Source organism: Solanum lycopersicum, chromosome 6, assembly GCF_036512215.1.
Source record: "Solanum lycopersicum chromosome 6, SLM_r2.1".
In the NCBI taxonomy this organism is placed as follows: Eukaryota; Viridiplantae; Streptophyta; class Magnoliopsida; order Solanales; family Solanaceae; genus Solanum; species Solanum lycopersicum.
In genome coordinates, this window is record NC_090805.1 from 2877608 (window position 1) to 2892452 (window position 14845).

The 14845-nt window shown below is 31.5% G+C and overlaps 1 protein-coding gene across 1 annotated transcript; it reads left to right on the forward strand.

Annotated features, from left to right (window-relative positions):
* Window positions 1-6203: 6203 nt before the first annotated feature.
* Window positions 6204-14345, forward strand: LOC101255201 (elongation factor Tu, mitochondrial). The gene is made up of 12 exons (XM_004240484.5): window positions 6204-6626; window positions 8009-8084; window positions 8191-8283; window positions 8358-8432; window positions 10965-11069; window positions 11160-11250; window positions 11357-11562; window positions 11819-11902; window positions 12398-12460; window positions 12559-12621; window positions 13031-13271; window positions 14071-14345. The coding sequence occupies exons 1-12, from the start codon at window positions 6439-6441 to the stop codon at window positions 14139-14141; spliced, it is 1356 nt and encodes a 451-aa protein (XP_004240532.2). The 5' UTR covers window positions 6204-6438; the 3' UTR covers window positions 14142-14345.
* Window positions 14346-14845: the final 500 nt, after the last annotated feature.

Consider the following 14845-nt stretch of genomic DNA (forward strand, 5'->3'; position numbering starts at 1 on the left):
TAATGACCATTATTGAGGAATTAATATTGTTGTTTTGTACATTAACCAACATGTGACACTTATGTTCTTTGTGAATAAAGACTAATTACTCCCTGGATATTCCACATTGTATATAATATATGCCAAGATATTATTAATTAATCTTATCATTTTCGATTTACGCAAAGGTGTTTGATTTTACTAAACACGTGAGACAATAAGGGTCGATAGTATGCAATTTTATCATGCATTTTCATTAGAGGTTATTTCCATAACTCAAACTCAAATCTGTATCTAAAGTCACATGACTATAATTTTACTAGTTATGTCAAGACTTTTCTTATAAAAAAATAAAACTTTGAAATCGTTATTTTAAATATGCTATAAGTTATTGATTAATGGTGAAATAAAAAATTTTATTAAGAGAACTAAAAATATGAAAAAATTAATATATACAATTAAAATAAAATAAATTCAACTTTATTATATATATATAATATAATTTTTTTGAGAAGTTCAGATAAACACTAACCTTGATGATTCTTGTTAGTGGCCTATCAATAAGGGGATCATATTCTTGACTTTCTAACATGTTTTCACTTTTTAATGATAAAGATAGAGACATCTACTATTATAAAAGCATAATTAGTTAAATTCTATAAATTATATAAATAATAATGATAACAAATAATGATAACAATAACAGAAGTGGAATCAGGTTCTTGAAGGGGTTTAGGTGGGGTGGGGGTGGCCTAAAGTTGTGTAGAGAATATATATTTTTTTTGAGGTTGATCGTAGTCGGAGAGATTATAATATTGTATAATATAGCATATTTTTAATTGAGTTTCAACTATTGATAAGACGGTTATATATTTTTTTTTAATTTTAAATTAGCGGTTATACTTTCTTATGGATTTCAACTTAATTTAGATATTTTTTTTTGAAGATGTAAATGCATATAAAAACATCTCCTATAAGCTTTATGATTGGACGATTTTTGTAATAGAAGAGACATTTGACGATAAACATGACTTGTTCGAAAATATTATCGTAAATAAGACATTTCTATATAAGGGAAAAGGTATTGTAATGTAGAAGGTGTTATTCTTATAGTAACCTGTATTTATAAGGTTAATAAACAGAAACAGAAATAAGATGAAGCAGAAAAAACATAAAATACAAGAAGTAATCCGAGTCCACAGAAATTACTGTGTGTCCTTAAGAAATTTAATCCCCTCACTGTACCCAAGGTTATAGATTAATTTCTCCCAAGATAAAACGGCTTAAACCTGTTAAAGAAATAGCGGTACCTCAAATTTCTTTAACTTCAGCGAACTTCAGAACAACAACAAGTCACACAGACTCAGTCGATTGACACTTTGATTTTATTTGAGAGAAAAATAAATGCAGAGAAGGAAAATTTTCAGTGTTTGAAAAATCAAAAATTGACTTCCTTTTATAGACATTTTCAGCAAGAAACGTGTCTGTTCAGAGAAATCTGTTCAGACCCGTTTATTCGAGAAAGTTGTGTCTTTTGGAAAAAATAACAACTTTTCAAAAAAATGTATTTGTTAGGAAAATAACGATTTTTCGGAATGTTACTGTTATCCATAAATTTATAAGAGATAATATTAACATGATTTATTTGATTTAACAAAAACTGATTAAATAAATTTTATTCAAAAAATTTATCAATCAATCACATCCAAAGCCGAGCGATGACGGCGCGAGGGGACATCTTCTTCTTAACTCTTTAAGAAGTAACGAAAGTGTTTCCTTATATAAGGACAACAATTTTCCTTTCTTTTGTCGATATGAGATAAATGACTTTTCATTTTTCCTCCAAAATGATTCCCTCACTTTTCATATTCTCTCTTTTCTTTTCTCATTTACACTTGCTAAATCCCAATGGAAGGGAATTTGTTATTTTGACTACCTGAGTAGTATATTCCATTGCTCCTCCTTTTGTAAAGTAATTATAATCTGAATATGTTTTTTTATTTAATAACTACATAGGCACATATTATATTTTGGCTTTATTAATTGAGAATCTCTATGATTAGGGGTGTATATTGAATTTTATCAATCTAATATCAACTATCTATTTCATAATCCATTAATATACAAGTTTAAATTTGAGGTTGTGCTTAATAAGAATTTACTTCTATTATTATGAGCTAGTTTTATTGATAATCATCTAATTTTAAATTTCTTACGTAAAAATATGTTTTCTAATTTTTTTTATCATATAAAAGTCTTTTGATTTAAACTATACCATACACCAATAACTAGATATGACTTTTCTCCTATAAAGGCTATTCAACTTGAGCCAAATTAATAAATAATTAAATCTCATTTGTTGATATTTTATAGTACTAAAGATAAGAATATGACTCTCTATTATATTTTATTATATATAGTACAAGGGATTCAAATATGATATAAAAATCACATATTCAATCATCTGTATGTTATATTATGCAAAAATACTTCAATTTTAGTTATATGAATCTGAGTCACATCTTCAATCATATGTACTTTAAATTCATACAAAAATAATTTCAGTTTTAATTATATACATTTAAAGTTCAATCATATACGTGGCCTCTCAACTTTCAATAATATTTTTGCAATTTTAAAAGACGTATATATTTATATTTATCCAAAAATTAGTAAAGCAAACTTATAAATTTTCAAGCACTGTGAATTCAACTAAAATGATGATCTCTAAATTGGTTTAACGTGTACTCAATTCAAATATAATTTAAATCTTCATACAAAATTTAACGTATTACAAATTAAATTCAAGAACAAAATTTAATAGTTAATGCATTACACAACTCTTCATATACTAGGACATGTACTTATTTAAAATTGGATTTTGAATGACCCTTATATAGAAACTTAATACGTGGAGAAGCTTCTAATCGAATTTTATGCTACAGTTTTACTTATGATCTTATTTTCAATTCTCGAACTTCGATATATATATATATATATATATATATATATATATATATATCATTATCAAGGTGTTTGAGATAAATATCACGTCCTTGATGAATTTCACATGACACTTTCCACTTCTAACTAGCAACATACATTAGTTACAACCCGAAATCTTGTAGTATTCAACTCATGTTAGTAACCACTAAAATCATACCTTAATCTTTAGCCTGAACTTATTTATAGCCCCCTAAAGTTGATATCAATTTTCACTTAGACATCTCAATTAGACTTTATTTATTTTAGATATCTCATGTTGAGTCCCGCTGTGTCATTTTGACACTTTTTGCTGACTTGACATGAAATTTTCCTTCTTCTTCACTTTTTAGCTCTACCACTTATCCCCCCCCCCCCCTCCCTTTGAAAATTCATGATAAAAGACTTACAAAACATGAAAAAATAAAACAAATTATCACATTAATTTTAAAAATGTTTATAAGAATAAATTTTTTAAAAGTCATCACATTTTAATTTTTTTTTTAGAACAAGACACAAATTTTTTTTCCAAAAAAGTTAGAAGAATGTCCTATATAATTTTAAAAATCAATAAAAAAATATAAAATCTAATGATTTTTTAAAAAAAAAATTGGAAGAAGAAAAAATGGTTGTAGAGTTGTTTGAATAATTTATTTTAAAATTATTATTTTTACATTCAAATATCACATCGGCTTTTAATTTGTCGCCATGCCATGTCATCCGCAAGTGTATTATACACATTTTGTAATTTTAATTTTAGTTGATTAACAAAAATTTTAAATTAGCAATTATACTTTCTTTTAGATTCCAGCTTAATTTTGAAATTTTTGAAGATGTAAATGCATATAAAAACATCTCCTATAAGCTTTATGATTGGACGATTTTTGTAATAAAAGAGATATTTTAACGATAAATTTGACTTGTTCGAAAATACTATCGTAAATAAGATATTTCTATATAAGGGAAAAGGTATTGTAATGTAGAAGGGAATCTGTTATTTTGACTACCAGAGTAGTATCTTTCATTGCTTCTCCATTTTGTAAAGTAATTATAATATGAATATGTTTTTTTATTAGGAAAATACCTAAGTACCCCCTCAACCTATATCCGAAATTCCAGAGACACATTTATACTATACTAAGGTCCTACTACCCCTTGAACTTATTTTATATATAATTTTCTACCCCTTTTTAGCATACGTGGCACTAGTTCGAAAAAAAAGTCAATCATCATTGGGTCCACAAGATAGTGCCACGTAAGCTAAAAAAGGGTAAAAAATTATTAATAAAATAAGTTCAGGAAGGTAATAAGACCTTAGTATAGTATAAGTGTGTCTCTGAGATTTCGAGCATAGGTTGAGGGGGTACTTGGGCATTATCCCTTTTTTATTTAATAACTACATAAGCACATATTACATTTTGGCTTTATTAATTGAGAATCTCTATGACCAGGGGTGTATATTGACTTTTATCAATCTAATATCAATTATCTATTTCATAATTCATTAATATACAAGTTTAAATTTGAGGTCGTGGAGTTTTAATAAGAATTTACTTCTATTATTATGAATTAATTTATCGATGATCATTTAATTTTAAATTTATTGCGTAAAAATATGTTTTCTAATTTTTTTTTATCATATTTAAACTATACTATACACAATTATTAGATATGACTTTTCTCCTATAAAGACTATTCAACTTGAGCCAAATTAATAAATAAGTAAATCTCATTCGTTGATATTTTATAGTACTAAAGATATGAAAATGACTCTCCATTGACCATTATATTTTATTATATATAGTACAAGGGATTGAAATATGATATAAATATCACATATTCAATCATCTGTATGTTATATTTATGCAAAAATACTTCAATTTTAGTAATACGAATCTGAATCACATCTTCAATCATATGTACTTCAAATTCATGCAAAAAAATTTCAGTTTTAGTTATATACATTTAAAGTTCAATTATATATTTGGCTTCTCAATTTTTAATAATATTTTTACAATTTTAAAAGACGTATTCCGAAATTAGTGAAGTAAATTTATAAATTTTCAAGCATTGTGAATTCAACTAAAATGATGATCTGTAAATTGGTTTTTTGTATACTCAATTCAAATATAATTTAAATTTTCATACAAAGTTTGATGTATTATAAATTAAATTCAAGAACAAATTTAATAGTTAACGCATTACGCAACTCTTCATATATTAGGACATGTACTTGTTTAAAATTGGATTTTGAATGAGCCTTATATAGAAACATAATACGTGGAGAAGCTTCTAATTGAACTTTATGGTACAGTTTCACTTATGATTTTATTTTCAATCTATCTTATTTTTAATTTTTGAACTTCGATATATATAGCATTATCATGGTGTTTGGGATATATATCTCGTCCTTTGATGAATTTCACATGGCACTTTCCACTTCTAACTAGCAACATACATTAGGTACAACCCGAAATCTTGTAGTATTCAACTCACGTTAGTAACCACTAAAATCATACCTTAATCTTTAGCCTAAACTCATTGGTAGCCCCTAAAGTTGTCATCAATTTTCACTTAGACGTCTCAATTAGATTTTGTTTATTTTAGACACCTCATTTTGAGTCCCGCTTTGTCATTTTGACACTTTTTGCTGACTTGACATATTGTGTGTGTTACACCCATTTTGAGTGCGTGAGGAATTTTTTTTAGATTTTTTTGAATTTTTTTCCTTCTTCTTCTTCACTTTTTAGCTCTACCACTTATTCCCCCCTCCCCCCTCCTCATGAAAATTCACAATAAAAGAAAATGATCCACTAATTTTGAAAATATTTATAAGAATAAATTTTTTAAAAGTCATCACACTAATTTTAAAAGATTTTTAAAACAAGACACATTTTTTTTTGTCAAAAAAGTTAGAAGAACATCCTATATAATTTTCAAAATCAAATAAAAAAAATTTAAAATCTAATAATTTTTTTTAAAAAAAATTGAAAGAAGAATCAAGAAAATGGTTGTAGAGTTGTTTGAATAATTTATTTTAAAATTATTATTTTACATTCAAATACCACATCAACTTTTAATTTGTCGTCATGGCATGTCATCCGCAAGTGTGTTACACACATTTTGTAATTTTAATTTTTTCTGATTAACAAAAAGATGTTAAAATGACATAACAAACCCCTATTTGAGATGTTTAAAATGAACAAAATCTATTTAATGTATTAAGTGATGAATTCAACCTAATCTTTAAACGTGAATACAACCAAATTCAGATCTAATTACATACGTCGAATCATTCAAATCTTATTGTAGAGGTTCGACGAAACGGCTAAATCCGACCCGTAATATCCATTTGAGAAGTCACCTAATCCAGTACGTCGTCGTTTTCCTCTCGCTTAAACCCTAAACCCTTGTAAAATCCGAAACATTTCCACTACCCATTTTTTCATTTTTTTTCTCAGCTCTGCGTCTTCTTCAATGGCGTCAATTGCTTTTAGAAGCTCAAATTCAAAGCGATTGCTTGCAGTTTCACCTCAATTATACTTTTCATGCTGTAGAGGATCGGTGCCAGCTCAATTCTCACTCTCCGAAACCATAAATGCAAATGAAGCTCCTGCATTTTGTAACCATCCATGGTGGAGATCCATGGCTACCTTCACTCGAACGTAAGATTGAAATTTTTATTTTTTTAGAGATTTTTATATCAGTGTAATGATCCGAATTACGAAAATCGGGTTCTTAAAGGCAACATGTTGTGTTAGTTGAGGTGTAGTTGATTGATTGATGAGGGTACGCGAGCACTCATTTTAATAATTTGTTTGTTGATCGAGGTAAGATGATATTTTTCTTGTTTAGAGATTTGTTATGACAGGCATTTATAAAAAAAACGCCTTTCTACAAAGCTGTGTTGTATTAGATTGAAATGGAATTATGTGGTGTTAGTGATTGATATCCGAGCTTTGTTTAGATTTGGATTGAGGTTTAGTTGTTGATTGATCAGTGTATCTGAGCACTCATTTGAATGATTTGCTCATTGATCCAGGTAAGACATTATTTTTATTGTTTTGAGATTTGTAATGATAGGCATTTATAAAAACCGCTTTTTGAAGGCATAGCTATGTTGTGTTAGAAGAAAATGAAGTTCAAATAAAACAGAATGTATACAAATGGTTGATGTGCTCAACCTTGGCTAGCTTTTGAATAGAGGAGTAGTTGATTGATTAGAGTATGGGAGCATTCATTTTAGTAAGTTTCTTGTTGATTCATTCAGTTCTCACTTAATGAAAAGCTAAATGCAACTCACACTTCCTAACACACGGTGTAGATCCATGGCTACCTTCACCAGAAACTTAGATTGATATTTTAAAAAATTGTTTGGAGATTTAACTTGTAATGATACACAATTATAATATAAGCACTTTTTGAAGGCAAAACTATGTTGTGTTAGGATAAAATGAAGTTCAAAATAGAGCAGAATGTATATAGATGATTGGTGAGCTAGCTTCGGATTGTGGTGTAGTTGATTGATTCATTAGAGTATGCAAGCACACATTTTAATAATTTGCTTGTTCTCCATCCAGTTCTCACTTAATGAAAAGCTGAAATGCAAATTAGACTCTCACACTTCCTAACACATGGTGAAGATCCGTGGCTACTTTCAGTCGAACGTACGTTTAATATTTCATACTTCTGTGCAGATTACATTTATAAAGAACGTCTTAGGAAAAATTTGTTTTGTTAGAATGAAATGAAATTCGAATAGAGCCGAATATATTGTTCCTGAAATATGGAGGTTTTCGGGTTTCTCTTCACTGGTCGGATGGAAAGATAAATATCAAGGAGAAACCACGTCAAGCAAACAATTAACAAATTATGAATCACTCCTGAAGTAGCAGCGGTTATCTATATGAATCCGTGATATCTATTGTGCTCTACATTGGAACATATTTCTGTCCTCAGTCGACTATGCTAAGTTGGAAATGTTGAACTGAAAATTTCACCATCCAATTTTTGTTCTCATCTAATAACATCTTTTGGGTTCCTGCAGAAAACCTCATGTTAACGTGGGAACTATCGGCCATGTTGATCATGGAAAGACTACTCTCACAGCTGCAATTACAAAGGTAAGGTTGGTTAGTTTTGGTATTTGTTATTTTGTTTTCCTCCGTTGTGACCTCATTCAGTTATCTAATCAAGACGTGACACAAGAAAAACCTGTGCATTGTCTAGGTTCTAGCAGAAGAAGGAAAAGCAAAGGCTGTTGCTTTTGATGAAATCGATAAAGCCCCTGAAGAGAAAAAGAGAGGAATTACTATCGCTACGGTGGGTATGCAACACCATTTGTCTTTACTCCCTCTTTTTTAATTTTTTTTAACAATGGAACTGATGCTTCATAGGCCCATGTGGAGTATGAGACTGCTAAAAGACACTATGCTCATGTTGATTGCCCTGGGCACGCAGATTATGTTAAAGTAAGATGCATAACCTACCTATTTTGATGCTATCATCTCATTCATTGTACTTTATGACTTTAAGTGCCTATTACATAGGCTCTTTTGGTTCTTATTGAAGAAAGTCCTTATTACATGGGGAATACTTATTAACGGCTACCTAGGGAATGCTTAAGGTCAAGCTTATTAAAGCTTGAAAAAAATGTGTATGCAGTTAATTTAGTCCCCACTTGTGGGATTACACTGGGTATGTTTTTGTTGTTGTTATGTATGCAGTTAATTCTGTATCACGGGGCCGTTTTCTTTTTAGGGGATTATATGGCCTATAACAATATCATTAAATGGTTCCCCAAGATTTGAGTTGTAAGGTTTGAGCAGAAAGATAACACTCAGAGATTCCAATCTGTTAATACATTGAAAGTGATCTTTTTCTCTATCTGCTGTAGAAAATTAGTATAAAAGGTATAATATTTAGATTTTCTTTGTTCAAATTCCTATTTTTAGAAGCACCTTTCGTTGTTGCTGACTCCCTTCCTGGGCACTAGCTGTAGAGCATAGGGTAAACCCTTCTTATATGTTCTTGCACAATCGAGGTAGTGTTACATTCTTTACTATTATAAGATAAAATGTATTAACTAATATTTTGATATTGCTTTTAAAATAACAACAACAAACCTACGTAATCCTGTTAGTGGGGTTTGGGGAGGGTAGGATGTACGCAGACTTCACTCCTACCTTTGTGGGGTAGAGAGGTTGTTTTATGATAGACCCTTTGCTGGTAGGCTTTTCACTATAGTTTCATATTTGATAGAAAATGTTTGGTTTGATGTGATTTAACATTAGAGCACATACATGGAGCTTACTTTGTATAAACAGTTACAGTTACAGTCTAAATGTGGCATGTTATTCTTAGTTTGCAGCCAAGTTGCTCGGACTCCAAAAATGTTGCCTCACCCGTGTCGAATCCTTCAAAAATACACTATTTTTGGAGGATTCAACACACCCGTCGACATTTTTGAAGAGTCCGAGCAACATAGTTTTTAGATTTCAAAGGCAATTATCTATTTGTTTCTAGGTATTGCTTTGACCAACCTTCAAAACAAATTTTTGTGATGTTTGAGTCTTTTAAGATAAAACTTATATGTTTTGGAAGTATATGAGAAGTACAAGTTGAAAGCTTTTGCTGTTCAAAACATAATGGTGTGCTTATTGCTTAATTAGTCCTTAGTCAAGAAGAGGGGCGATCTAGTAGGAGACACCCTCCATTCTTATCTATATGATCAAGAGTTCGAGTTACTAAGAGAAAAAGGAGAAATCCTTTTTTAATAAAAGGGAAATCCATTGTTGGATCCTGGGAAGAGGGGTTCTTGGAGATGTGGGATTTACCATATCCCCCAAAAGCAGTCATTAGTCAAAAAATGGAATCAGTCTGTTTCTTAAGAAGCTAAAAGTAACATGTTTTTGAGGTTGAGGATGTGCTCACTCAACACAATTACAATGGAGAGAGAATGAGAGATGACTCTTCGCAGTGGATGCCTGCTGTGTGAAAAGAGCGAAGATGAAATTTATCACTTAATTTTGCACTACAGCTTTGCTATGAAACCATGTTCGTTAATCTTTTCTAGCTCAGTTGGGTTATGTCAAGAACCATTAAACAACTGCTACAATGCTGGACTGGCAAGGGCACAGTGAAGTGCAAGAGGAAGATATGGGAGACAATCTCTGAGGGTGTTTGGTGGGTGATTTGGAAGGAGAGGAAGCGAAGGTGTGCTGAAAGCAAATATGATAATATTTACACTCTAAAATACAAATGTATTTCCTTTTGTGTTTTTTGATGTAGACGAGTGATAGTAACCAGAAGTAGAGATCCGACAAAATAGAACAAAGTAAGTAGATTTACTGAAAATAGTTTGTGCAAGTGCCTTAAAGACAACTATACAAATAAAGTTGTCCGTATGGTGTGGACAAGACTCCAGAAAATAGTACTTTTGATTCTTACTTACATCCTACCAATAACTAATCCTAATGACATATATAGAGAGAACATAAAAGGATAAGATAAAAAGGATAAGACTGACACTAAACTGCCAGATAACTGCTAGACAACTGCTGCAGCAGTTGTTTGTCCAGAATCCGACTCTGTATTCTTTTGTCGATATTTTCTTCTAAAGTACGTCTTTGAGAGGTGGGTTGGTATCAACGAGAAGATGTTAATGCAGTTTATAGGATGGCAGATTTACTCAGCTTCCATCAGTAATTGTAAAGAAACTAATTGTATGTAATTTTTGGCACAATCTGTGTGCTTCATTTATACAACCTTACCATTTTTAAAAAAGTTACTACGCGTCTTTTGGAACAGTATGTGATAGTTAAAGCATGTCAGCTAGTAATGTATCTGAAGTTTGAGCTACCTCTTTAGATAAATTTGTCTGGTATTATACTTTATGCTTGTCAATGTCAAAAACTTCATTTCCAGTACAAGATAATAGTTTCTCTTTTTCCCTAATACAAACTCCCATTTTGTCCACTTCCTCATAAATTCTTTTTCCACAGAATATGATTACTGGAGCTGCCCAAATGGATGGTGGTATTCTAGTCGTATCTGCCCCTGATGGACCCATGCCACAAACAAAGGAGCATATTCTGCTTGCACGCCAGGTGGATATGTGTCAGTTTGTGGATAGACTAGTAAACTACCTGAAAGCTTTATGTTGTGATTCTAATTTTACCTGTGCCTACATTTTACAGGTAGGTGTACCATCACTTGTGTGCTTTCTGAACAAGGTTGATGCTGTTGATGATCCAGAACTCCTGGAACTTGTTGAAATGGAACTCCGAGGTAACCAGCTTTTTCGGACACGTGTGAATTTTGTTGCACTTTGAAGTCTTGGTAACTGCGATAATATCTTTTCTAAATTTCCTTCCAAGAGCTTTCCTGTTTGCAGAGCTGCTTAGTTTCTACAAATTTCCTGGGGATGACATCCCTATCGTTCGTGGTTCAGCTCTTTCTGCATTACAGAGTACAAATGAAGAAATTGGGAAAAAAGCTATTCTGAAGTTGATGGAGGCTGTAGATGAATATATCCCTGATCCAGTGCGTCAGCTTGATAAACCATTCCTAATGCCAATAGAAGATGTATTTTCAATTCAGGTATTTAGATGTTCTTTAACTTTGTGGTTTCAAGAGTTCTTTTTCTGAACTGTCTTTTAAAATTCAACTTCACTTTCACGTTCTAACTTTTTCTTATTTTTATGTTTTTAAAGTCTAACAAATCCTTTGCTGCAAAACGAAGGAAAAATGTCTACTTGTATCGAAATAGCAAATCAATGCTTCTTAGTTGCTTGATTCTGTGGTATTCCTTATTAGTTTTTCCTTTTGTTGATTATTTCCTCTTTATGTTTCGTAGGGACGTGGAACTGTTGCTACTGGGCGTGTTGAACAAGGAACCATAAAAGTTGGAGAAGATGTGGAGATTTTAGGACTGATGCAGGTAACATGTAATCCTTTAATTTTTATTCTTTATTTGGGGAGGCAATTGTTATTTCATAATTTGACTATTATTTCCCAGGGCCAGTTATCTGAATTATATCTTTTTGTTCTCCCTGTTTCAGTCGAAACAGTCGAGGACAACAATAACATGATTGTCATCACCTGATTAATAAGCAAGTGACTTTTGCTTTATCTTATTGGTGTTATGGGCTACTGGATAGAATTCTTGATAATCCTATCTGTTAAAAGTAAAAGCAAAGGGTTAGATGGTTACTATAATTTTCAGGTTTTGATGACTTGTTCTATTCATAAACTTTGGCTGAAGCCTGAGTTCATATATTTTTCTGATGATTAAGATGCTTGATCCAAATGACAATCTTAGCTGGCTTTGAAGTTTTAATAGCTCTGATTCCTTTGTTAAATATCTGGTACTTGATAAAAGTATGTAATTCTGCTCTTTGTAACACATGCTCCTAATATCAATTTTCTTTTATAGGGCACTTTAAAATCTACAGTTACTGGTGTTGAAATGTTCAAGAAGATCTTGGATCATGGACAAGTAAAAATCTAACCTAATCTTAATCACTTTTGTAATAATTTCTTACTGCATTAACTGATCATTGCCCCCCCCCCCCCCCCCTCAAAATTCTTAATTAGGCTGGTGATAATGTTGGCCTTCTTCTTCGTGGCTTGAAACGAGATGACATTACGCGAGGAATGGTACGTTTGAAATTTTGCTACAACTATTGGACATCTTTTTGGCCAGTTTGTAGCTGCTGTGACTTCCTTCATAGAACTTTTTACCTGTCTTCATCTTTATTTTTAAATTTATTGCTTCCGCTACTATTGTTCTATTCATGTTGTATCCCTATTGTCTGAAATTTAATACAAGCAATTATGAATCAGGTCCTTTTAGCAATGTTAGGTGCACCCTCTATCATCAGCCTAGAAAGAGTGGTTCGATTTTCCACCTTATTTACAGGAAATAGGAGCAATCTAATTCTATTCTCTTGTGATTGTATCAAGCATGTACTGTTATTCATGATGAGATCGGAGTCTGGAATCTTAAGAAAATAGATTTCTTTTACATACATATGTTGCAAACATTTATAGGCCTTTTGTATTGTAGGTGATTGCAAAGCCTGGAAGTGTGAAAACATGCAAGAAATTTGAAGCAGAGATATATGTACTTACAAAGGATGAAGGTGGTCGTCACACTGCCTTCTTCTCAAATTATATGCCTCAATTTTACATGAGGACTGCTGACATCACTGGCAAAGTGGAGTTGCCTGAAAATGTCAAGATGGTTATGCCTGGGGATAATGTTACTGCTACTTTTGAGCTGATGTCTCCGGTTCCCCTTGATGCAGGTGAGTAAATTATTCAGGCTTTTGGTTTTATATGGAAGCAATATTCTTGTAAAAATTTCTGATTCTTATTTTACTCCCTTGAAGATGGACAATATTATATTCAAAATGTTCATTATCATTAAAGAATTACTGTTCGTTCTAGTGGCAGAAGATAAATTTTACAAATCACCTCACTTCGGGTGGCTGATGGTGGTGTCACTTTTACTAGGAATTTGCTTTTACGGATTGTCACGGTCTCACTACTGATGTGATAGTCGATCTTATTCTCAAATTAATTATATTCATGGCCGTCACACACCTTGTGCCCCATAATGCTGCTATTACATCTTGATTAACATGATACCATCTCACTGGCCTATTACTATGCAAGATAACTCAATGGGGCTGATGAATTTGATTATCGAATAACTTTGATCAGTCATGAAATTTCTTTGATGCACTTGTGATGATTAGATCAGGAAAGAGATTCTTTTGGCTAGTAAATCCAAATATATATATTTTTTTATAACTGTGGGCTTGTACACTTCTCAACCAATTCCACGGAGTACTTGCTACTTATTGCCAGTGTATGTACCGGGTAATTTGTCCACCTAGGCTTGGACAAGATGGAAAGAAATCACCTATTATATATGTTCTTTGCATTTGGAAAGAATGCAATAGGCTTTCACTATCATGCAGGCTGTTATCCAGTCAAGTGAATTTATATCTTAGACATGATACTCAGTTTATGTGTTTTTATTTATCGTAGAACTAGAACGGATATAATTGTTTCGATGCCATTTTATGTAAAAATTTGCAGGACAAAGATTTGCTTTGCGAGAAGGTGGTAGAACAGTTGGCGCGGGCGTTGTTTCAAAAGTAATAAACTGAGGCTTCATGATTTAGGTGATTTTAGGTTCACTATGGTTCTCTCTAGGCAGGTTGATGATAGAAAAGACTTTAATTTGTTCATTGTGGAAAATACAAGACTTGATAAGTGCTGATGCAAATATTTTTTTCATGAAAGTGTCAAAAGAAATCCAAGTCTTGTTCATTTTTTATGGTATTACTAATAATATATGTTCTTTGCATTTATTTGAAACTCCACTCTAATTTCTTGAAGGAGTTTATTTGCTTGTGTTATTGAAGGTGTTGTTATATATGATGAGATGAATTAGTGTTGATGATTTTAATACTTCTTTCATTCTTGATAGTATCATCTTCAACCTTATCATTTGTGTACGTGCACTTCGATTAATTTATCAGTGATGTATATTGATAATATAAAGGATCTTTACGTTATCATATCAAACATGCTAATAGTGTATTATACACAAATAATACACAACTTAGGATTCTTTTTCAATATGGTAAATTAAATCGTTAAACTCATTATAGGCTGATATTTATAGTTAATTTTTGGGATAATGCTCAAGTACCCCCTCAACCTATGCCCGAAATCTCAGAGACACACTTATACTATACTAAGGTCCTATTACCTCCCTGAACTTATTTTATTAATAATTTTTTATCCCTTTTTAGCTTACGTGGCACTATCTTGTGGGCTCAACGATGGTTGACTTTTTTTTTCCGAA

What these genes read in the sequence shown, in the direction of transcription:
- LOC101255201 (XM_004240484.5), top strand. Translation starts at nt 6,439, where the DNA reads ATGGCGTCAATTGCTTTTAGAAGCTCAAATTCAAAGCGATTGCTTGCA. An exon ending in AGATCTTGGATCATGGACAA is followed by an intron (nt 12,461 to 12,558) that starts GTAAAAATCTAA and finishes ATTCTTAATTAG; the next exon opens with GCTGGTGATAATGTTGGCCT. An exon ending in ATGACATTACGCGAGGAATG is followed by an intron (nt 12,622 to 13,030) that starts GTACGTTTGAAA and finishes TTTGTATTGTAG; the next exon opens with GTGATTGCAAAGCCTGGAAG.